This window comes from Rattus norvegicus, chromosome 15, assembly GCF_036323735.1.
Source record: "Rattus norvegicus strain BN/NHsdMcwi chromosome 15, GRCr8, whole genome shotgun sequence".
Lineage (NCBI taxonomy): Eukaryota > Metazoa > Chordata > Mammalia > Rodentia > Muridae > Rattus > Rattus norvegicus.
This window is the reverse complement of record NC_086033.1, coordinates 60,883,323-60,908,853: the sequence shown is the minus strand read 5'-3', so window position 1 is coordinate 60,908,853 and position 25,531 is coordinate 60,883,323. Positions and strand designations below refer to the sequence as shown.

Sequence of the window (25,531 nt, the reverse complement as noted above, 5' to 3'; positions counted from 1 at the left end):
TCTTCTATGCTCATGCTGCTAGGCAGTAGAAGGCAGCAAAGACAGTAAGGACAGCATAGCTTATTGTCTGTGTGTCTGATAGTCTGCTATACTCAGAAGAATCATGCAAAGATGAAGCAGATGGCTTCAGAGACTGCTTTCCAGGCCACCACTGCCAACCTAAATAAAGAAGCATCCACTACCCAACAGGAGCCACACAAGGGACTGTGGAAATCTCCCAAGCAGAAGGCTCACTTCCCAAGTGCTGGGGTGCAAAGGTAATTCATTTTAATGTAGTACACCAAATGGCCACTAGATGGAGATAAGGGCACTCTGTCGGAGTCAGAAGAAAGCTGCTGGCATCAGGAGCAGAAGAAGGGCAACAAGAACCAGGTTCCAAAACCAGGAGCAGAAGAACTCTTCTGAGAAAAGAGTCCACTAATGACAGAGCTTGCAGGTTGACTAGGACAGAACTGTAGAGGTCAAGTCTTACCTCTTATTACTGGCAATGGCTTGTAGATTTGGGGGTATAATCTACTTGTGAATCCTAACATGAGTGGACCTAAATAGAGTAGTTAGTATTCTGCCTCATTATTTATGAAGGGATTTGACCAAAAGCGCAAACAGTGGCAGACTATTTTGAGAATTCATTGTGGCCACTTAGCCTAAGGATGCACACTCACAAGCTGTTTTTCTACCTAAGTATCCAGTGTGCATGTTTAATATCAACCACACAGACCGAGGGACAGTGCAGTAAGAGGAGCAGGCTGGCATCTAGTTCTTCCCATCAAAATACCATTTAATTCTGATTCGCATTACTTTGTTACTAAGTTTTTCTTATGTCTTCTCTTTGAACTTTGAGCTGAGGACATAAAGTTATACATTTCTGAGAAATACTTGATTACAGGAAGTTCATATAATATTTTGGTTATTCTTGAGATAATTTTGCTCATTTCTAAGTTAAACAGCTTAACTATTTAGCTTCATTTGCTAGTGCCATTTAATTTACACAAGACAGAGCAGAAAGGAACACGTTAATTGTTGTGTACCCATTAGTAAACCTGGGAGCTGAAAGAGCAAAGATTTGCAATATGTTCAGAAAAGCCCTGGGGGAAAAAAAGCTACAGACTAAAGCACAAAGAAATAGAGGTTACGTTTTAAACAGCCAGGAACCATTACTAAAATTGTAAGTAAAGATTCTTTCAAAGTTATTTTAGAAAAAGAAATAAGAGGCTTAATCTAGGTCACCAAATCTCCCCTCCCCGCTCTGCCCTCCCTTCTCCCTCCCTCCCCTCCCTCCCTTTTGTTTTTGTTTTTTGAGACAGGGCTTCTCTGTGTAGTCCTGGCTGCTTTGGAACTTGCTATGTAGACCAAGCTGGCCTTGAACTCAGAGGTCTGCCGGCCTTTGCCTCCCACGTGCTGGGATTAAAGGTGTACACCACCATGCAAGCCCCGTTTTCTTTCCTTTTATACTTTTGAGACAGGGACCTGCTATGGAGCCTGGATTATCCAGAACTCAGTAAGTAGTTCAAGCTGGTCTTGAATTTATGATTGTCTTCCTCACATAAACAAGTGCTGGAGCTCAGGTATGCGCCACCACACCCATGCACACCTTGACCATAGGTAAAGCATGACTTTTGATCTCTGCATTATATGAGAAATTCAAAGAACACATACTTGAAGTTCAAACACAGTAGTATTTACTGCTAGGCACCAAGGAAAGTAGAAGTGAAGGAAATTTAGTTCCAACAGATGGGAAGCTACTGTTCAGAATGGTTCTGAACAGAACCACAGGTAACAAATTCCCTAAAATCATGCAGCCCTGTCCAGCTGCTGCCATGGCTTACGAACACTGCTTTAGGCAATGGTTTTGCTCTAACTTAGTTAAACTTGTACGTTTAGGTCTCTTCAAAAGTATTGAAAGTCAGTAGCCTATTTTGGTTTGAGATTTTTTTTTCTTTTTTCTTTTTTCGGAGCTGGGGACCAAACCCAGGGCCTTGAGCTTGCTAGGCAAGTGCTCTACCGCTGAGCTAAATCCCCAACCCCAAGATTTTTTTAAAAACATTCCTATATGCTAAAAAAAAAAAGTCTAAGAGAACAATGTATCATTTGCTCACAAATATAATTGCATAATTGCATCTCTTTTAAAGAAGATCATGAAATAGTAGTTATTAATCAATTACTGATGGAATGACACATGACGATGCCTTACCTAGCTAATGGTGGTTTGCAGAGTAATGGGGCTGGTGGCAACCTACACTTTTTCAATTCATTAATTAATTAGCTAGCCAATTAACTAATTTTGGAGACTACCTTTCTGTCTGCTACATAACAATGATATTTAATAAGAAAGGATCTTTTCCTGAAGATTAAAATCAATTGCAAGTTGATGCCATTAATTTACGCTTCAGTCTAAGTAAGTCTGCAGGCTTCCTTGTCCCTCTGGCTCCTCCTGGACAGCATTGAGATTATATACGGAGTGCACTTCACTGCTGCTGGGCTCGTCCGTCTCGGTCAGAGCTGCACCTACTCATGGCACCTCCCGAGCGTTACCATCTGCAAACAGGAGCTGGTACACACTACTGGGGACCTTTGCTGACCGTCTCCAGTCTCTAGCTTTGGACCGTAAAGGAATATGCTGTGTACAACAGCCCCTGTATTTTCTCTCCCTTCCAGCACGCACAGATGTCGACAACCACACTGAGTTGAGGAAAAGATGAAGAAGCCCAGAGAGGCTTATGGCTGGACGCTACATGCTGACCCTATCCGTATATCGTGATGTTGGTGGCATTTAGCATTGGCAGAAAGCAAAGACAGTCGTACTTTGTCATTCTCAAGATGGATAGATTTGCTTTTTCTTGTAAGAGTCTAAAAAATCAGTTTTAGCCATTTAACAGCTGTTGGAGTGGCTAAATCAGAAGTTCCCTTAATGGTGGCATTTAAAACCCAATTAATCGGTGAGAGGAAAGGTCAATTTAAGTGATACCTGCATATGTTTGTCACTGTCTTGTCCAATCATGTTTCTCCATTCCATGAGCGACTGCTGCAGACGTTCGAGTCCTGTTTCCCAGAGTCTGACGCACCCTCCCATATCCACGGTCACGACGCTGCTCTTGTCCCACTCAGCCAGCAGAGCATCTGTGTCCGAAATAGCGGATAACCATGCGGTATATGGCGAGAGAGACTCTGCACTGAAAGAGGAGCCCAAAGTAAGGTCAGAGACCACGGAAAGCAGGCAGGTGATGCCTTAACGTGTGCAATGCTACCCCTCCCTCAATCCCCTCAGCCTCGGAGAGCTGCACCTGTGCTTCTCCAGTGCAGAGTTGCTTCCTGTCTGCTCTCACCCAGCTCACAGCACAGAACATCCTGAGGACACACCCAATGAAGGGAGAGATGCACACACTCAGTTTGGGGCTGAGGAGACGGCTCAGTGGTTAATGCGCTTGCTGTGCAAGCATGCGGAGGGGAGGGGCTTCTGCCCCTGTGAATCCAGCCACAGAGGATATGTGAGTACATGGAGGGAAGCAGGGCTTACTAGAACACTACACGTTCAATCGCCAGCACCACAGAATAAAAGTGTAATCAAATTCAAATATATGATACAAAAAACTTGAAGAAAAAAGGCATTAATTTTGGCTCTGCAGTTATGTAATTCTGTTATGGTTTTTATTCTATGAAGTTAGCTGCTGTGGTTTGGATGAGAATGGCCCCATAGGCTCATATATTTAAATACTTAATGACAGAGGAACTGTTTGGGAAGGATTTGGAGGTGTGGCCTTGCCTGAGGAGGTATGGCACTGAGGATGGGCTTTAAGGTTTCAAAATCCCATGGCAAGCATCACCTCACTCTCTCTGTCTCCTGCCTGTAAGCTCTCAGCTGATGTTTCCGTGCCATGTCTGCCTGTTGCCATTCTCTCCAACATTTACCATCATGGACCAACACTGTAAAACTGTGACCAATGAATGATTTATTCCAAAAGTTGTCCTGGTCATGATGTTTATCATAGCAAAAATACAGTAACTAAGAACGGTAGCGTGTAGAACATTCCTGGTGTTCAATTTAACCTTGATTCTTGAACCAATTGTTTTTAAGCAAATGCATGGCCAAGGTGGAATGAGACATTTCCTTACATGATTAAAAACACAAAACACTTCCCACTAAGCCAACATATTAAGGCGTTCTAAGAGGCCACATGTGTTAGAGGAAGCAAATCTACCACTCTAGCTAATGACTTCATTTTCGTAAGTTTAAAGTCTGACGAGAGGTCACGAGCAACGAAGCTGTTGCTGAGTTTGCATTGCTGTGCCTACCTAGCCGTTTTCTTCTGGCAGTTGGAGGAGGGTCTAGCATTGGGTAGCCTTCAGATGCTGCCACACCAGCCTGGCTTATATCTGATGCAGGGAGCTCTCCAGGCCCCTCTCACTGGGATGCCAGGCAAGGCTCTGCCCACTGTGTTGGGAGCATCAGGGGAGGGGATGCGATTTAGAAGTAGAGTGGGAGGCTTTGGTTGGCAGTAAGCAAAGCACCAAGCGGTAATAAGCCCATCCGGGGTCTCTGCAACTGCTCAGCGTCAGTGTGGGAGCTGTGCAGGTGAGCCTGTGGTGAACGGGCGAGCAGGAGGAGCTTTGCTGCTTTCATAGGACAGGCTACAGTCAGAACAGAGGCGAGAGATTACCTGGGGACAGGGATGTATCGGAGTTTCTTTGCTTGAAGATCAGTAACCTCTATGTAGCCAGCTGTCTGTGGGGGAGTGACATCTGCAAATAAGTCATGACACAAGCCCAGTGTTAAAGGTGCGGATGCCAAAGTGAACCCAAGGGTGGACTCTGGGACAACCAAACACTTTTACAACACAAACGTGCTTTAAAAGGTTCTTTCCTGTCTGTCTAGCTACACGTGCACCATCTATTTTCCCATCTGCCATCACTTTTATTATAGTTTGGGTTAGAATGAAATGCCCAGGATATTCACACCATACCCACTGAGTGTGGTTCACAAAACAAACAAACAAACCCCAGAAAAAGAAAATCAAAAAACAAACAGTAACAGGGGTTCTAGTTCAACCAAACAAAATGGCTATCTCAAAAGCTCACGGTGAAGGATTTTTCTGAAACGGGCTGTCTAGAATCTTTGGTGAACCTTTACGTATGCAACAGAGGTTTATGTGTGGATGCTAACTTTGCAGCGGACATGCTAACCAGCATGCTGGGGGCAGGTGGGAGGGAGGTCACTCTTCATGAGCTCACAGAAGGAAGGAGCCAAGTTCCCTCCTCCCTCTGCCTTTCTTTTCCTTTCTGAGCCACTGTGCACCTCTGGGGACTTGGAAAAGATTCCAGAGTGGGAATCCTCGATTTGGAGCCAGGTGTGAGAGATTCAGAGGTGTGTGTGTGTGTGTGTGTGTGTGTGTGTGTGTGTGTGTGTGTAGAGGAAGGGAAGAGGTTGACCAGGGAGAGGGGGCCAAGGAAACGTGTTAGACGTAAACAGCCACCTGGCTAGAGTAGTTGTCCCCAGGTGACAGCATAAGCTTGTCACAAGTTACACTGTCTGCCTTGAGCTTCCATGGAATAAAGTAATCTTTGATAAAGTTGTACACCGTTTGTAATTTTTTGACTATTTCTGATTCTAAAATCTTGCTGAAATGAGGTGACTTTATAGTAGGTCTACAAATATATATTTATTGAGCACATATTTTGTTGTTGTTGATGTTTTGGTTTTTGTCTTGCTTTTCTAACGAGGGCCAGCTTTTGAAGCTAGCGCTGCCTAGCTAACCTCGAAAGGTTGCTTTGTCACTTAAGGACGTTTTCAAAAGCACATAACAGTAAGTTGGGTTACCCAGCCTGTTCTGACCACTATGAGACCAACATGTCTGCTCATTTTAAAATCTTTCTCTACATCGTTCTTTCTTTTTGTCCACAATTAATTCCACAGACAGAGGAGGAGAAAATGCAGTGCTGGCTGTGTCTTCTGTTCACTAAGGAGAAAGCAAGACTCCATCCTGATATGAAGACGGTCCACACAGTGGCAGAGGGCTCTGTGGTTATGCAGGTACCTGGCAGTGTTATGGCAATACCTCTAGGCACTTAAAAGGAAACGGGAGCAAAGTTTACTGAGCTAAAAATAGACCAGGAGACAAAAATATTTACAGAAAGTGCCTCATGTGTATCCTTCAGTGGGATTCGTGGATGAATTAAGGAAGTGTATCTGCAGCCAGGTCTCTCTCCAGACTTAGCTTTATGCATCCATTTTAAACGTGCAGTACTTAAGAGGGAGGCTTAGTATATTTCCACTGTGGTTACGGCGCAGGTGCATTTCAAAGATAGCTTCGGACTGTATTTAGGGATTAGTGCACTCATCATCAAAGGGAAGTCACTGCTGCAGTGTTTATCACCGAGTTCCCATGAACAGGGAGCGTTTATATGTACAGGGCCAAGGTTAGGTCAGGAATAAAAACTGCTGGGTGAAACAAGCAAGCGTCTGCAGAGGCAAATGAAGCTACTTTACAAAATCCACTTCTGGAAATGCAATCTGCTGCGTCTCTGCTGGCCGCTAGGATCGAGGTCCTTCTGTCTGGATTTACTGATTTAACGTGACATGGGCTGCAGTGAGAGCTTCATTGACTGATGTTTTCCAGTAACGAACGGTCTTTATGTATGTGTGTGTACATGCCCATCAGGTGACTAAATGTCACTTTTACATCTAGACACAGATGAAACAGAGATCAACATGACTGGGCGGTAGAAAACCATAATGAGGGCTGGCAAGATGGCTCAGTGGGTAAAGACAATCCTTGTCAGGCCTGAAAACCTGAATTCAATTTCCTGAACCCAAATCCCTGCACATTGTCTCCTGATCTCTTCATGCACACCAAGGTAAATGCCAGCCCCCTCCACACACTAAATAAAAGTGCAATAAATATAAAAGCTGTAATGAGAAGTACTATCCACCTCTCACTAGGATGAAATGCCGACAGCACCAAGTCCTGGCAGGGATGTGGAACAACTGTGCTCTCACTCACTACTGAGAGAGAGGCAAATGGGCCTGGCCGTTTCAGAAAAGAGTTCAACAGTTTGACTGTAGGTTATATAAAAAATGCCACTCCCAAGTATCTACCCAAGGAAAGCAAAAACGTAGGCTCACGGAGAAACCTCTGCACAAATGCTCAGAGAGGCCCCGTTGCCAGGTACAACTGGAAACACTCATTGTGGATCAGCTTGTGAATGGATACCCAAATGGTAGCATGCGCATGTGGAAGTCCTATAACCACACAGTAGACTACTAGACCGAATAAGCAGTACAGTATACTGGCAATGTACTGGCTAGTTTTTGTCTACTTCAGACAAGTCAGAGTCACCTTGGAAGAGGGAACCTCAACTGAGGAAATGTCTCCATCTATTGGCCCGTGAGAAATCCTCTGGGGCATTTGTTTTGATAAATGATCAATGTGGGAGGGCCTGGCCCACTGTAGCAGGGCCATTCCTGAGCAGATGGCCCTGAGTTGCATAAGAAAGCAGTCTGAGCAAGCCCTGGGTGAGCAGGGCAATAGGAAGCACTCCTTCGTGGCCTCTGCTTCTGGTTCCCTGCATTTCTGTCTTGGTTTCCCCTCATGATGGCCCAGAAGCTGTAAGGTGAAATAAACCTTTCCGTCCCCTAGCTGTTTTTGATCCTGATGTTTGTCATGTCAACAGGAAGGCAAACTAGGGCAGACACAAAACATAAATGATTCTTGAAGACATTATTAAGTGAAAGACGCCAGACTCAAGGATTACGTATATAGTACATTTACATTCAAGGACTGATTTATATACTTTTATAGGAATCCATTAGTATAGCATCACGTTAAAGACAAATCCGTAGGGACAGAAATTAGGTCAGTAGGGACTGGAGGCAGCTGGAAGGGTTGACTGTGTTATCTGTAGTGGGTCAGGAAGACATTTCTTTACTGATTGTGAGGATGGCTAAGCAAATGCTGTATTCACCAACAGTGAAATGTGCTGCCTTTAATCAGAAGAAATGTGACTGTTCAAACTCTCACAGGTAGAGGCGAGGGGACAAACACGGAAGAAGTGGTTCTGACAGGGCCAGGCCAGCACCTGCCTGTGTCTGATGGGTGCTGGCACTAGACTCTGATAGAACACATACTCCTGACCATGCCAGCACCTGCCTGTGTCTGATGGGTGCTAGCACTAGACTCTGATACAACACACACTCCTGAGTTGTAGCACAGGGACAAGGTGGATAAAGGAGGGCAGACATGAGTGTTGAGGAGGGTCAGAGGGAGCCCTGGGCTTCTGGGTGGAGAGAAGAGCACTGTGTCGTGGTGGGAAGTGTCTTTCTTGGCTCCCCTTTTCCTGTCATAATTCCTTCATTTCATTAACTCCCACACATCGTCCAGGAGTCACTAAATTGTCATCAACTGGGGCATAAGCTGCTCCTGTGTTTACAGATCAGATTGTTTGTGTACACACACACACACACACACACACATACACACACACACACACACTATATTATATATCATATATATGATTTTATATATTCCACTATAGTAATGCTGTGATGTACTGCAGCTGCCATATCATTCAGCTGCTGCTTCTAATGCAGAGAATTTTAAGGAAAAGTTGATTATTTTCCATGAGTTTTAGTTTGGAAAGAACAGATTCTAAGTATAATCATTTAAACAGGTCTTTCAAACTCAGTAACAGTTATAAAACATTTAGCATTATGTTGTGTTAATTTGGCTCCCAAAATCACATGGGAACCTGCATGTCTGTACTGAGGGTACCTCCCAGGGGCCACTTCCCCGATTGGGTCTGGGGTAGCAGAGATGTGATATAGATTTTAGAAAGTAATAATTCAGGAATACAAGAGGGGAAAGCATGCTAGCTGCGGGGTGGTTTGGAAGTGCCCAGCTTAAGATGCTTAAGGTATTTCAAATATAAGACTGTGTATGTGTCTTTTTGGGGGGAATCCAGAACATTCTGGCCAGTGGTAGCGAGAAGTGCCCATGGCCAGAGAGGAGTTCAGAGCAGATTAAGATTTACCACTTCAGCACTATATCCATAAAGGCCACTCTAATACCACAAATACAAGTACTGAATAACAGCACTTCCACTATGCAAATGATGGTTCTTATAGTGGCTATGCTGAACACCAGTGTGGTCTGGAGGGAGAGTTTCACAGATCTGCACCCTCAGGCCACTGGTCAGCGATCCCAGATGTTTACTTTCTCTCCCTACACCTGAGATTGAACACAAGTTAAGAAAAGCAAGCTAATAATAGCATGGGGTTTGAAGATGAGTGGATGGACACAGAAATGATCAATACTGCACTTCTTACACAGTCATCAACACGAGGCAACCGGGACTGGTGAATAAAGCAATCCACACACGGGCTCTCTGAGAGCGAGCTCTCCGGAAGCCAAGTTCTAAGTAAGTCAAGGTACGTGCAGATGCAGCGTGAACGAAGACGAACACTGCAGAGCCCACAAGGAGCAACCGTGTGGAGGTGTCCACAAACTTCCAACACACAGAGGTGCTTTTAGCTCCTTTAACCATCAGGATGGTTTATACTTCTAAGTAGAAAATGACAATGATAGACTAAACATCACTGCACAAAAGCAAGCTGCCTTTAGCCGTCTTGGCAAGCTGAAACGGCTCCGCACCTTTTGGGTAGATGTCTTTCAGAGGGACTTCTCCCGCGGGCAGAATCCTCACCACCTGATTCGTGTGTGTGAGAGTCACGCAGTTGTTGTGCCTTGGGGTAACACTTGTCCGCTTCCCCGTATACATTGTTATATTAGTGACACTTGGTTTTCCCAAAGATGACGACCTCTTCCATGAATAAACTTCACAGGGTGACTGGAAAAAAACACAGATAAAAAGAAAAGAGAAGAAAGAGGAGAAACGGTGATAAAATCTCACACCTATTACGTTCATCACAGTGCTTAGATTCTTTAAACTAGTGTTGACTTAGATTTATGGGTAAATTCAAGATATCCCCTAATCCTTTTTTTTTTTAATAAACATGGCACAGGAGATTTATGTTTAACCCATGTCTATGCAGGTACGAAATACTTAACTTTCTACTTTTGAATTATAATTGAAAAGAGGGAAGATGGCAGTACAGTTATTTTTACACTAATACAACTTGAGCAGGATGGATGGGTGGGTTAAGGGAGCTGTTGCCAAGGCTGACAATGAGTTTGATGTCTGCGACTCTCAGGGTGTAAGGAAAGACCAGTCTCTTGGAAGTTGCCCTATGATGTCCAAATGTCACAGGGCTCCATACATACACGTGATCTAAATGTAATTTAGAAACTAAACTAGTAGTATTAATATCTATGCCTCTACTAGTCATGTAAAGTAAAAAAAATATGCTGGGGCTTTTAAGGCTCCTGGGGTGTCCCTCCTGGCTACATAGCTATGTCTTGTCCAGATTTAGCTCTTCTGGAATTTTGTGATTTTTTTTCCCTCTTATTATTTTACTTCATGCATTTATCCTTCCCAAGATTATAGACTATTTCTGTCCTCTGTTTTCTCCACAAGTTTTAAGGTGTTGTCTTTGCATTTAAGTCCAGAACTCACAAAGAATGTACTGTCCTTCACGTGGTGTGGCAGGGACTCGTGTTTACTTTTCTGGACTGCTTAATGTCCAAACGCTACTCACCACTGCCCGCGGCCTGGCCAGCATATGTAGTCAGCCATATGCACCTGCTTCTGGCCACTGCACTCTATTCTACTGTGTGTCTTATACCCTGGGCCATGACACTCCTGGACTGGGTTAATTACCCAGCCTTGAAAGAGAGCAGGCAAACCGCTCACACTTCACTGTTTTGTTCTTGCACTCCACAAGGCTACAAGAGAAGCACTGGCCTGTGGCTTCCTTTGTGCTGGGTACTGGGCACTCAGTACTCTATACTTGGTGCTGCCCATATTTTTATTCTAATGGCTACGGAGTAGCATCTCTCCATGGCTTCAAGTTTCTTACTAATGTATAACGGCTGTGAGAATCCTTCATATATTTACTTTCTATCCCTGCATCTTCTTTGACCAAATATATTTCATGACTTTTACCCATGTTTTCACATTTTCTATTAATTTTATTTTTATATTTGCCTAAATATACTGGAAACTACAACACAAATATATGAAATTCTAATCCAACATCTACAGGCTTCATTCTTTCAAGAATCTGCGAATTCCTTTCCTGACTGTGAGGAATCCATTTTTTCATCATTCATCTATCTTTGGTATAGTTGATTATCCTCACGATATTTAATGTCTTCCTCAGGTCCATGATACGTGGCCAATCTCTCACCTCTACCAATCTCTCATCTCTGAAGCTGGTGCCTCCTGTTTGGGTCCCAGTAGCCCACATGGGGATGCACCCATTCATGTGCTTACCTAGGGTTTGCACTCCCGCAGCAGGCTGCCCCTTCACAGGGACATGTAGTCATCGTGCTTGACACCATGACACATAATCCCTTCTCCACCAGGGATGGCCTTACCCCACCCACACTTGCCTGTATTACTTCATACTAGCTTACTGTCTGGAAATGTTAAGAAGTGGCTGTTTGCTTAGCCTTGAACTTTCTGGACTTTTTGTTGTAGTTGTTTTGTTTTTTGAGACAGTATTTTTTCCAAATAATAGCTCTGGCTATACTGGAATTCACTCTGTAGACCAGGCTGGCCTTGAACTCATAGAGCTCTATCTGCCTGTTTCCCCAATTCTTGGATTAAATGCATGTGCAACCATATCTAGTTTGAACTTTATGAATCTTAAGTTTTTTGAATATAAGTCTTGGGTTAAGAGATGTCGTTTAAAAATATGTTCTTTTAGCCTATAGATTGTCTTGTCATCCGTTCAATGGTGTCTTTTATAGGCTTAAGTTTTGAGGTAGAATAATTATCGATTTTTTCTCTTTGTTCTATGTCTAAGATGTTACAGTACTTGGCTGGGGTAGTGGTAGTGGGTATTCTGGTCTTCTGTTTATGTTTGTTTTGAGGTAAGATCTTGCTAGCACAGTCTAGTCTTAAAATTACAGTTCTTCTGCCTCAGCCTCCTGAGTCCTGGGATCATAGGTGTGCACTGCCTATCTGCTTTCTTTGTCTTACTCTTGATAACAAAATGAACGCCCATAATGGTCATCACTGGTAATGATATTTCTTGTAGATTTAAAAATTATCTACTTACTGTTATGGTAAGCGAGTTATGTAACTTATAATAGTTTATTTATTTTGACAACTGCATAAAAACCTAATAAGGAATGATATATCCTTTTGTAGAACCTTATGAAGAAATACAGGGAAATTCACACGCAAGCAGGGAAGCAATGTGGCAAAGGATACAGGCTATGGGGCTAATCACTCCTGAGCTGAAGCTCTGGGTCTGTTATTGCAATCTTTGTGGGAGGAAGGATGGGAGGTATAATCTCTTCCTGTTTTTCCATGTATAAAACTATAGAAGTATTGTAAAAATCAAAGAGCTATTGGCATGAAAGGGCTTAGAGGAGCACAGTGTGCTGCCGTAGTACTGGGCCTCAGCAGTGCACTTGCTTTGAATGCCGAGCTTCCACTTACATTTGAACTGGGCGTCTCCTCCACAGTGGGCACCAGCACCCAGCGATGGCTTTGATGAGGTTACAACCTTGTGTCCTAGGAAGTTCTGTAGGGTTGACGAAAGCCATAGCCTATACACAGTTTTTGCCTTCTACCTTAATCATGGTAGCACTGCATTTTAACACTGATATCTCCAACCAGAGGAAAGTGGTGAGGCCGATCTTTAGACAGTCCTATTGCCACAGAAAAGCTCTATTATTTTTCTACCTAAGCAGCAAGGGTGGCAGAAAGCTCACCAGCGTGGTTCTATCAGTCTATCAAGGCTGCTGCAGACACCGTAGTGCACTGTGCAATGTGAGTCGCACAATGTGGGAGCAGATGCTTGTGACCTGACAACTAGTAATGCTCATGTCAAATTCTAAGGCACATATTATCCACTCAGTTTTGGATTTCAAATGTTTTATATCCGTAAGTACTCTCCCAATTGTTAATTAAACTAGAACTTGGAAGCATGTGAGCTTGGTGTATCAAGTAGAGCCGTGCTTTATCTTCAGCAGACTCTGACTTGCCTTCAGTCACAAAGGGAATCATTTAAATTGAATATTTAATCACAACACACAGGGCTACATCTTAGACTATCAGGTTGCAACTTACTTGTCTTGGAATAATCTTACTTTTTCACCCTCTACGTCTCCACTGGGGGAAAATGAGGACTACTTTTACTTAAAGCCATTTAAGAATCACTTTATATAAATCCTAGAAGACACGGCACTTTGATTGGTCTCAGCTTGTTCCTCTTGTCAGTCCATGAGCACACAATTAGGATGGGGCGATAAGAAAGTCACCATTAGTATGTTAAGTGCTGTGTCACATGAACTCTCAGAGGCGGAAAGAAGCCATTTTCCTTATTACATTCTATCACATCACAGTTTAAACGCTATTTTTAAAGTACTAAAGCTATAAATAAATGGAGAACACAGTTTTGGTGGCTGGTTTCAAACATAGGCTTGACTGGAAATGTTTACAAGAACATGACTTTCAGTTCCTCTTCCTCAGACCGGCCGAGATGTGCTAGGCTGCACTGAGGAGAAATGTTCACTCAGGAGCACTCAGTGTCAGAAGCTGGGATTTACCATGAGGTCTGGGAAGCCAACAACTATGGTGGCGTGACTCTTTTCATCCGAGAGAATACGGTTAGGAGAGGCAATCTTCTGGCCCACAGCTGAGGTTAGGTTTTCAGATGACAGCTGATCGCTTGAAACTTTATGAGGTACGTAGAACTCTGTTTCTGAAAAGTGTGAGATACATCTTAGACATGATATAATCCTAGTACATTCCAGCAATTATTATTGTTGCTTTTTTTTTTTGCAAGATTTCATTCTCAACAACTCAAGCAACAAAGGACAATTTTTAAAAAAACATCTTAAACGACACCTGCCAGATTTTGTCTGAGAATATGGTTTTAATTATCAAAGCATCTTCCCAAAGTGAGTCCAAGCACTTTTGCAAGCCAACACTTGCAGCAGTAACTATCCTCCTGAATCAAGGAGCTGAGCCAGGGTTGGCAAACTGTGATGAACGGAGCAGAAGTTCTGATAAGACAGCAAGCAGCCCATAGGGGGAAAAGACGCTAACCCAGGCTAGACTTGGGACCTCACTATAGTAAGTAAAAAATGAAACAGACAGACAAACAAGCCATTCAACAAGTAAACAAATCTCACACAGAGTTTCAAAGCATGGCTTCCTGATGAAGATTTGTAGGTGCAAGAGTCTGATTTCCTACCTCTGGTGCAGTCTAAGCTGTTGGGTTAGGTGTAAGTATCCCACAGGCGGAGGAGGCTCCTGTCCCCCATCAGCCTGGAGGGCAGTGTATGCATAAGCATGCACACACAGCAGCAAGCACAGGGGACACAGTATTTACCTTGTGTGACCCCAAACCCTGTGCTGGGCAGCTCTTCTTTCAACATATACAGCTGGCAGGCCCCGGTGTCCTCAGCACCAATGTGTGCAGGCTTAGTCAGGAGACACTTCCTGTAAGCAAACAAGAAGCCTGGCTTAATTTAAGTCCATTTTACCTTAAACGTTTTCTTTTTCTAACAGTAATTAGGACAGACCAAGAAAAATTAGATTTTATTTTCCTCTCAAAGCCCCTGAGCATAATTTGTACCTTAAACCTTTCATCACAAATTACCAAACCAGTATTTTCAACAATACTGTAAGGAGAAATACCAAATAACATAGTGAATACAAATTTAAAATAAATTCCTATTCAAGACAGGCACAGCTATGACCCTTACTACCATTGAGCCCCCTCTCGCTTTTTTCTATTTTTGTTCTTGTGGATGTATTTTGAGACAGGGTATTGGTAGAGGATCAATTATTAGCTCAGGCTGGCCATGGGCTTGTGATTCCTGCCTCCGTATTCTGAGTGCTAGGATTTCAGGTGTGCCCTGCTATGTCCAGAAATGGAGCTCCCTCGGGACCTGAGTCTTGGATCAGGCAGCCGATGCGAGTATGGCCCTGGATTTGTGACCAGCTGAGAAAGAGAAGTGCATGACTATAATTGCCCAAGCTTTTATTTGCCTTTAAGATTTCTAAAACATAGATCTATCAGTACCGGATGCTGTTGTCTGGAAGGCACTTTGCTAACCAGCAGGAAGAGTCCTGGTGGATGTAGCACACGAGGAAGATAAACTTGAAATCCACCATGGAAGGCCGGTGCAGGATACTGTGCCTTCCACAGAAACTGTGAGGCTCAAGAAGGCACTTAGCAGACACCACCATAACTATACCCAGTACGTACACGAGATGAAAAGGAGAAATGTCTAAGTGGGTCCTGTGACAAAAAGGCAACATCTCCAGGATGGAGGGTTTGCCTCTCAGGAAAGAGGATGAAAGGGTTGCTTTGTAGCAGCTGGAGTTTGGCAAGAACACAGTGAATGCTCAGTGTGTTAGTAGGAAAGCCCCAAACACAAGTGGGTCATTCGTAAAAGTCATCATTTTTAATTGTTAATTTCCATTTCATTCTCTGAGAAGAGACACAGAATATACTTTAACTTTTCCTCAGTGTGTACTTCTAAACCTTCCTTAGAAAGGCTGATAAGCACAGAAACATAAAGTTAGGGGAGAGCAGTGATAGACGAGGCTGATCCTCTGCACACTTCATGAGAGAGAACACCCAAAGGTTTACCCACTGATTTGTTTTGTTTTCCACAAGAAGCCATTTGTCCTCCGCTACAAGGAAAACTGTCCTGAGGTTGATGGGAAGTGAGATGGTGTGAGTTAGTCCTTCTAAGACATCCAGGACAGTCAAGCTATTCCTGAAAGAGAAGAAAATTATATCTGAAAGGAAGTGATGGGGCTAACGTGGGGTAATCAGGTTATGGTATAATATACAACCTGAAAACGAGCATTTTCTCAGACTAAGCAACAATAAAGGAACATGCTATTTTAGAAAACTGGTGTACAAAATTCTCCATCTGCCAGGGTAGGCATGAGAAAAAAATAAGAAGTGACACCTGCCGTGTAGCCGGGGCTGTGTAATCACAGTATCACTTTTTTGCCTGTTTCTCAGGGGTCTCTGATATTCAGAGGTTATTTTCAAGAATAAGATTTTATTACTTTTTGTTGGTTTTATACTAAATGAATATAATTACATCAGATAACAGAGTGAACAAAATAAGAATTCTGGCTTAAAATCATCTATAGTGAAGAGCTTACCCTGTTTGTCTGTAGAATACTACCCAGTTTTTGTGTGAAAATTCTTTACACATTCTATAAGTTTCCTAAAGAAAAACAAAACAAAACAAAACAAAGATAGACATGAATGATCTCATAACTACTCCTGCAATGCATGATCCAAGTCACTGACAGAGAAGCATTTATCCATGCCAAGACTTTCAGGGGAACATAGATTAACCTATATTTTAAAACACACTGCATGTTATATATTAAAGCTTCTTTAGGCGTGTTGGGGGTTTTGTTCTGAGTTCTGTGGCTTGGACTTGGGGCCTTGTGCTTGGTGGGCCAACAGTCTATCATTAAGCTACGAAAGCCTCTTCAGAGTAATTTTTAAATAGTACCAAGTGGGGTGAGCCCAGAAGTGAAGGGTGCCTGCTACTCTTGCAGAGGACCTAGGTTCAGTTCCTACCACCTATATGTTGGCTCACAGCCATCTACACCTCCAGTTCCCGGGGATCCAACATCCTCTTCTGACCTCTACACCAGGCACTTTCATGATGCACAGATAGACATGTAAGCAAAACACCTGAAAATTAATCTTTGAAAAAGTGCAAAATACTGGTTTAAAAAAGGTGCTCATTACTGGTTAATTGTGGAATTTATGTCATAATATAGGCATACAGGAAATACTTTGTTTCCTAGCTCTTATTTCAATTATGACACTTAAAAACAGTTCTTCAGTCTTTTATAAACTATGTATGCTTATTTTCAAAGCACTGGACAAGCTTTCTTTTATATCTAAATGGCAGAAAAAACTTTTCCCTGTGTGAGGTTACATGGTTTGTTTAATTTAGTTGATAAATTGAAACATGTCTCTGACAGAGGCAAACCCGTTGCCATACTTAAGATATTAACATACAAATCCAAAATATAACTATGTTATCGGAAAATAATTAAGTTGACTGCATGACTAAGAATCTGTTACGAATAACACACTCAAATAGCTCTAATGTTCCTTAATAGTCCAGTCCTGGCAATCTTCATGTTAATATGCTATCTACTACAGGGACCTCCTGCTATTTAACTGTATATCTAACTACACAGCCTTTACACGTCAAAATCTAAAATTGCTGAATAACTCTTCTGTGTCTTCTAGTTTCTGTTGTTTGGCACTGGGAGGGACAGGCAGGCATCCGTCTTTGTGGATGGGAACATCCCTGGCAATCAATTTGCTAGGCAAGTCTGGTATCCCTTACACCTTCCTCCTTGTTCCACCAGGAAGACTTCTTAGATGTAGACTCTTCTGTGGGAAGGACGAGACGGTGGATGGCACGGCCAGTGGTGTCTAGCAAGAGGACGACATTACTCTGGAAAGAAACAAAATGGTATGAAATGAAGACAACCTCCTCCCCGCCCCCAACCACAATAAAAACAGCAGCGACTAGGAACCTGAGACGGAAGGTGACTGTGATAAACCAAAGGAAAGGCAATGATACTGAAATGTAAGGTATCATGAGAACACTCGGTAATCTTCACACAGAATACATGTTTGGTAATTTACTGAAGATTTTCTAACTAGATAATGATGTAACCTTTTCTTTGAAGGTTGTCTTAAAATCAAAGATAGCTGCTCTGTATTTCTGTTTATTACATAGTCAGGAAGTGAGGATGACACTTGGAGTTGAGAGATAGCTCAGCGTTAGAACACTGCATGCTCTCACAGAGGACCTCGTGATGTACCCCCGCCTGTGGCTCCAGGAGATCTGTCACCAACATCTGGCCTCTATAAGTACCAAGCACACACATAGTATACAACCTACATACAGCAACTGTCTCAGTGTCTCTCTGTGTGTGTCTCTCTCACACACAGAAAATAATCAAATATTTAAAAAGAATAAAAAGGATAACCTTTAACATAGTGTTCTTATATGACCCTTAGTAAAATTTTATTCTTTTCATAGACTAGGTTCAAGTAAGAAAATAGTAGAAAATCGGATTAGCAAAAGTATGTGAGAGTGTAAAAACCTAGCTAGTAGCAAATGCTTGTCACCTTGAAATTCACTGAGGTTGAAATGAGGCTGGATAGAAAGACAGGGAAAATGATGGGGGGCAGGAAGAAAATGGAGCCCCTCTCTCATGAGTCAGGCATGAAGCTTCTTTCCAGATGAAAATCAAGAATTCCAAGTATACCATGGCATAGACGTGTGTGCACATGCACTCTCGCACACATTCACACACATTTTAAAACGAAACAAACACGCCACTACCAACAACAAACCAACACCAACACCACCACCACCACCAACATGCCCTCCATATTTGTTCAATATTGGCTCAGCCTGAAATCCTTTTCTGAGGTGAAGCCAAGGATGTGGGATTATCTGAGTGGAGATCTGCAGCCTGAACTCAGGGAGTAGGGAGTGGTGGGGAGCTGTCTCTGCCCTGCACCCACAGAACTTCCATTACAGCTGCTGCAACAATTTCTGCAGCACCACGGAGAGCTGTGCAACTGGTGGACAGACAGACTGGAAAGAGGCTAGAATACCCTTGGGAGGGAACAGGGAGGCAAAGTTTAGAACAGAGGTAGAAGGAACCCCCATTCAGAGCCTGCCCCACATGTGGCCCATACATATACAGCCACCCAATTAGACAAGATGGATGAAGCAAAGAAGTGCAGGCCTGTAGGAACCGGATGTAGATCTCTCCTGAGAGACACAGCCAGAATACAGCAAATACATAGGCGAATGCCAGCAGCAAACCACTGAACTGAGGACGAGACCCCCGTTGAAGGAATCAGAGAAAGGACTGGAAGAGCTTGAAGGGGCTTGAGACCCCATATGAACAACAATGCCAAGCAACCAGAGCTTCCAGGGACTAAGCCACTACCTAAAGACTATACATGGACTGACCCTGGACTCTGACCTCATAGGTAGCAATGAATAGCCTAGTAAGAGCACCAGTGGAAGGGGAAGCCCTGGGTCCTGCCAAGGCTGAACCCCCAGTGAACTAGATTGTTGGGGGGAGGGCAGTAATGGGAGGATGGGGAGGGGAACACCCATAGAGAAGGGGAGGGGGAGGGGTTAGGGGGGATGTTGGCCTGGAAACCGGGAAGGGGAATAACAATCGAAATGTAAATAAGAAATACTCAAGTTAATAAAGATGGAAAAAAAAGAAAGAAAACTCATGTCCTTTTAGTTAAACATTTAAGATGCCCACTTCTGGGTTCTTCTCCCTCTGTGTGACAAAGGCTTGGTGGTTTTTGTTTTGCTGTTTTTTCTTCCCTGAAGGGAGCTATTCTGTGTAAGGAACTCTCAAATCTCCCATTGGAGGTTCCTGTGGTGGGAAGTAATAAATTTGTATGTCTTCGTATCGTCCAGGTTTACCTGTGATAGCATAAGCAGTCAGTTCTGAAGGACCACACACAATCCCCCACCTCTAAGCAGACTTGGACACATCTCCAGGACCCTCCCTTTTCTGGGGCAGGTCCTGTCCTCTCTGGCACTCTGCTCTGTGCACACACATGCCTTGGCTTTTGGTGGAACTTGCCTGAGGGCTGAGGCCTTGCCCTTCTTACTCCTGGAACCATCCTAAGGCATCACAATGCAGTAACAATCTCAGTGATTTTTTTCAAGAAAGGAAATAAACCCTAAGTACTGAGCTTACAAACTGGAAAACACGCAATAGGGATTTAAAACTGAGAAAGCTAGAAGAGATTACGTGTCTTCACAGCCTGCGAAGAAGCTGGTTTTTCTGGTTAAAATATAAAAGCAGGCAGAGTAAAAGGACATCTACAAGGTATGCCTCACTGTCTCACAACAGTGCAGTTTTCTTGCTCTAATTTGGCTCTAGATTTCCTTGTCTTCCAAAGTTCAGAGAAATGAAAAGAAATACAGAAATGTACTTTACAAGATAATTTAAAACATTTCCACCTCCGAGTTTATACTGTACACCACATACTCTGGTTTATGGCTATGTTATTTTTTAGTGAGCATGTTGATAAAACGCTAACTTTTTCACAAGTAACACCTGTGAACTACAATTCCTGGGAAGAAGCCTCGTCTGGCTGTGGACAAAGGCTCCTAGAAGGAGTGTGTGTCTGCAGAGACTGACGGGTGGGCGGCTGCGGCCTCAGTGCTGACGGGTGGGCGGACTGCAGCCTCAGTGCTGTGGGGGACAGGGATTTTGTAGGCTCAGAGGCTATGTACTTTATCTTGGGCTAGTTTTAGCTTCTGGAACTGCCATGCCTTGTTCTACTCTGAATCTGAACTAACATCTCACAATAATCAATAAAAAACTCTTAGGAGCTATTAATTTAGCAGAACACTACCTTCTACTAATCCAAGAGCTAAGACCGAGTCATCAGGTAGCATCTTGGGCCTATAAAATAGTTCCCCCCATCTTGCTGTACCTGCCTCGCTGGTGTATCCCCCAGTGTATTTTAAACTTGACTTGATTTATGACACTTTCTGTTTTGTTCTAAAATCTTCATAAAGCTGGCTCTATGCTGGACGTGGAGTTTGGGAACCTAAGCCTGTGTTCCCCGGGGCTATGGCCATTTATAATGGCTCCAGAACACACTCTCTTATCCTACTTAAGACGAGACCTCGACACACTTTCTGATGCTCTGTTAAGAACTTACCACAGCAGACCAAGCACAAGGGGCAGAGGTTGGGTCCCTAGAATCCAGGTAAAAGCCATAAAAGCCAGACATGGCAGCTGCCTGGACTTTCCAGGTAGAACTGGGGTTTGACAGATGAACCTGTGCTCTCTGCAGTCATGTGAGAGACCCTGCTTCAATAATGTGAGGCAGAGTGAGGCCGAGAAGGACACCTCACATCACCCTGTGGCCTTGACACATGCACGTGAAACATAATTTAAAAAGGAAGTGTAACAGCAAGCTGAAAATGTGCAAGGCTAAATTCTAGGTCCTAGGCTAAATTCTGTTTGAGTAGGTTTTAATAGAGAAAATGTTTCTTGCATGATAAATACATATAACTCTGTCATAAATGCTTAGCTCTTAGGGAATCTGCAATTAAAGGAAGTCTTAAAATAATAAAGAATGAGCAGATGATTACAGAGAGAGTTCAGTGTAATTCCCATCTCCCTTCCTTTTCTAGGTTCTAAAACTCGTATCCTAACTGGGCATACGTGACTAGAGCACTCTCTCTCTCTCTCTCTCTCTCTCTCTCTCTCTCTCTCTCTCTCTCTCACACACACACACACACACACACACACACACACACACACACACACACACACGCACGCATTTCCTAGCACATGTGTCCACAGCCTGAGTGCACTGCCCCGTGGGCTGAGAATGGGTTCCTCCAACCCTTGGCAGCCTTAAGGAGCTCTGTGGCTCCGTCCTTTCAGATGTTAATGGGTTCCTTCTGTAAATGACTAATGATATATTCTGCCTGTGCTCAAAAATAGAATCTCACGTCACCTATGAGTACAAGAAGCTGGCTTGGCCCTGCTTGAGGTGGGGGCAGGGTGGAGCAACTGAGCAGTTTCTTGTATTTGTGTCTGACTGGGAGAAGAGTAACCTCTGGACGACCTCCATGCCCAGTCTGAGACACTAAAGGCTGAGCAGATGTACGAGGAGCCCTGGGGAACAGGGGCAGGGCAAGGCCGCTATTTTTAGGTTTCCTGTCCTCACTTAAGATTTTATTTTAGCAAGGAATTTTTGAGCAACTTTCCAACTAAGCAGGAGGATGCAACTACAGCAAAGCTTTAACATGATAAGAGCCGGGTTTATTTGTGGCTTTACTGTGTCCCTTTCAACTCCGTCTTCAGTCCTACCAGTCAGGAAGGATTTGAGGGCAGCCCACATGTTTACACCACTAGTTAAATTGCTCATCTCCCCCTTGCCCCTGAGACAGGGTTTCTCTATGCATCCTTGGCTGTCCTGGACCTTGCTTTGTAGATCAGGCTGGCCTCAAAATCAGGGATCCACCTGCCTCTGTCTCTTGAGTGCTGGGATTAACGGTGTGCGTCACCACCATCCAGCCTGACTGCGCCGTTTTATAAAACAGTCGACTGGGATAACCTCTGTGAGGAGGGAGTGGAGGGGCAGCTTGAGGGAGCGTACGGATACCTCGAATGTCGTGTCGCTCGGGATGAGAAGTCAGACAGGGTCTGAGGATGCCTAGAGGCGGGGCACAGGCTGTGAAGTCAAGTGCAGCTCTACAGTGGAAACCTTATTTACTTGATGAAAGTCACTGAACAAAAAATCAGTCTACAATGTTGCAAAACAATCGGTCTTTTGAGAAGTAAAACATGAGCTGAGCATCTAAAAACTAATAGTTTTACAGAATTTGTAAATTTCTGTTAATGTGACAAGCTGAAAATCTGGGGGAACTGTTTGAATAAATACTTCCAATTTTGAGTCTCATTCAAATTTGATTAGCTAATTAAATTTAAAATCACCCTGACAGGTACTTTCTATGGCGGATTCTTCTGGTTGTGAAGCTCTTGTGGGATGAGGATCTGAACTCAGGTCTTCATGCTTTCTCTTGTTTGTTTGTTTGTTCATTTGTTTGAGGCAGGGTGTCACCAAGACGCTCTGGAGCTGTCCTGGAGCTCTTACCCCACATGCCTGTTTTGTTAGGAAGTCCTGTCAGTTTGCTGTCAGAATGCATCTCGGTCAATCACTTATGACCTTCGCCCTCCAAGCCACCAATATTTTTTGGATGGCTCACCGTGAGAAGGTCTTAACTGGCCCCTTTATTCTGCCTCAGTACTCACTGATCACAGAGTAAGGGAAGAAATCCCTTTCTAACACGCCAGACCACACTCCCCTGTTACTCTCAGGGCCTAGAACCTTCCAATGCCTACAAGGCCCTGAGCAGTCTGCTCCCAACCACCTCCTCTGCCTCACCTCTACTCCCGCTCACTGAATAACCTTTCTACTTCACCCTTTTTCACCCTCATTCAATCTTTAAAAAGGAGGAGGGAATGTTCTAGCGTCTGGGGTTCAGGACTTACCATTCCCTTCACCTACACTCTGTCCAGGTTTCTATCCCATTCCCCTTGACCTCCATCAGCCACTTGGGCTATCCCAGCGGCCTTATTTTAAGTTGCATCCACTCTCATGTCTTACACTCTAGGACAGGGTGGAATTTAACCAGTGGTTTATTTCTCTTATTGTCTATCCTGGACCAGATTATAAACTGAGAATAAAAATAACTGTTATCGCTTTTTAAAAAAAGATTTATTTACTTATTTATTGCTTTTATGGGTATGTATGTGTGTACTTGCACAAGTTTAGGTGTATAATATTCATGTCATAGTCTGTGGAGGTCAGAAGAGGATATTGGATCTCCTGGAATAAGAGTTACAGGTAACTGTGAGCTACTGTATCAGAAATCTGGGTCCTGTGCAAGAGTAGTAAGTGCTCCTAACCACTGAGCCACCTTCGCTGTTTCCTTCCTCCCTTTCCCGGGAGTAGGCATGGGAATTGTAAGATAAATACTATGTCTCGCGCAACACCTGGTAGATGTTAGGTAGAAAATAGGCACACAAGACCAGACCACTGTCTATTGGTGGTACAGAGTAATGAGACCTTTAGAATTCCACTAAGGGAAGCACAGCCTATCTTCTGATCTGTGTCATCTGTCTGGAATTGCTGTCAGCCTGACGCTAGCTAGGCATCTGCCCTTTTCATTAGGGAGACCTTAATTTACTAATCTATAAACGTGATGGATAGAAGCTGAGCATCGCTAGATACAGAAGGATCCCAGTGCACTTCACTCATTGGATTTCTGTGGCTATCTCCGAAAAACGTCACTTAGATCCCCCTAAAATGCTACTTCCTCAGAGGAGACGCCTCGGCACTCTTCGTCCCATTACCCTCCTAACCCACTTCATCTCCTCACGCTCTCTGACATCACCCTGCTGCTAGACAACCTGGAGGAGATGCATTCATCTGTTGGTTCACTAGTGTTCTATCTCTTTAAAGAGACTGACAGTTTCTTAACTGTCAATGTGGTAAGGTAGAAAACTGTCTGTGACCCGTTTGCAGACTTGAAAAGTGTGTTCAGGTCTCTGCAGAGAGAAGACAGTAGCCCAGCTTTGTGGTTTGTGCTATCGGTACAGCACGAGCTCTTTCTGAAAGCACAGGTTTTCAATCACAGCTGACTTTTCCTTCAAAGCACTCGCTCTTCCCACATCAGTCCCGTGAGTGCCTAGTGTGCCTTACCTGCTCCTCATGCAGAACAACCTGACCCCTGAGTGGACTTCCCAATGGTGCTACTGTGACAAACGGCCGCCAGGATCCACTGGCCATCCTTGGGAAGATGTCGAAGAAGTCCACGAAGAAGCCATTTTCCCCAGTCATGTTCATGAAGTACAAGGAAATGGGATTGCACGTAGCTACATACAGTGTATGCTCTCCATTTTCTGAAATGAAAACGTATTCGTTGTGCAGTTTGTGAACAGGTTTCTGGCTGGCTAAGGGTTCTAGCATGGCTGAATCTTGTACCTGAGCCGGGGGAAGCTCAGCACGTGGGTTTCAGGTTATCAAGCTGAAAACCTCCTAAATGTGCAGAGTGACACCACGTAGTAAAGCAGCACCTATTTGGGCTCCCAAAGAATTCCACGACGACCCATGATAACTCCAATCGGTGACGTCAGGAAACTTCTCGCTGCCTGGTAGCAAAGAGCTCTGTGGCCACTGCTTTCCTCTATCAGGACACTGTTCTTTCAGAAGAACTCTGTCAACATCGTCGGCTAAGTTCTTCTCCTTTAGATAGTCATTAGTTTATAGAATTTTCTTGCTATAAATAAGAAATTTGATTTTTAAAAATATCTGAGCCCTGGGCTGGAGAGACGGCTCAGCGGTTAAGAGCACTGACTACTCTTCCAGAGGTCCTGAATTCAATTCCCAGCAACCACATGGTGGCTCACAACCATCTGTAATGGGACCAATGCCCTCTTCTGGTGTGTCTGAAGACAGCCACAGTGTACTCACATACATAAAATAAATAAATTAAAAAGAAACCTCTGAGCCCTGTGGGCCTCCCCCTTCCAGATATGGTAATGGAGATTTAACTTAAGGCAATGATCATGTTAAGCAAGAACTCTACCACTCAGCTAAACCCTCACAGTCTAGCACTATAGATTTTAGCTTCTAATCTAATATTCTTATTGGAAATTTTCTTATGCAATCTCCAAAATCCAAAATCTCTTAAATCCAGGTACTTGTAAAACATCTATGAATGCTTCTGTATGTTTCCATCGCCAGCGGAGCCAATGGACTGTAGGTACGACGTCAGTGGAGCTGGAGGGGGCTGCCGTGCCCCCTGCTTCAGCA

At 43.7% G+C, this 25,531-nt stretch overlaps 1 protein-coding gene across 5 annotated transcripts in view; it reads right to left on the bottom strand.

The window, feature by feature from the left end:
* Positions 1 to 25,531, bottom strand: part of Vwa8 (von Willebrand factor A domain containing 8) — a 324,208-nt gene that overhangs the window by 77,118 nt on the left and 221,559 nt on the right. For all 5 annotated transcript variants that reach the window (XM_063274157.1, NM_001427283.1, XM_039094044.2 and 2 more), the window contains 9 exons: positions 24,419 to 24,618; positions 17,475 to 17,585; positions 16,258 to 16,322; positions 15,732 to 15,857; positions 14,459 to 14,568; positions 13,671 to 13,825; positions 9,642 to 9,837; positions 4,656 to 4,737; positions 2,966 to 3,170 (listed from right to left, as the gene is read on the bottom strand). In XM_063274157.1, coding sequence (XP_063130227.1) covers positions 2,966 to 3,170; positions 4,656 to 4,737; positions 9,642 to 9,837; positions 13,671 to 13,825; positions 14,459 to 14,568; positions 15,732 to 15,857; positions 16,258 to 16,322; positions 17,475 to 17,585; positions 24,419 to 24,618 — 1,250 coding nt within the window. The remainder of the gene's footprint in view (positions 1 to 2,965; positions 3,171 to 4,655; positions 4,738 to 9,641; positions 9,838 to 13,670; positions 13,826 to 14,458; positions 14,569 to 15,731; positions 15,858 to 16,257; positions 16,323 to 17,474; positions 17,586 to 24,418; positions 24,619 to 25,531) is intronic.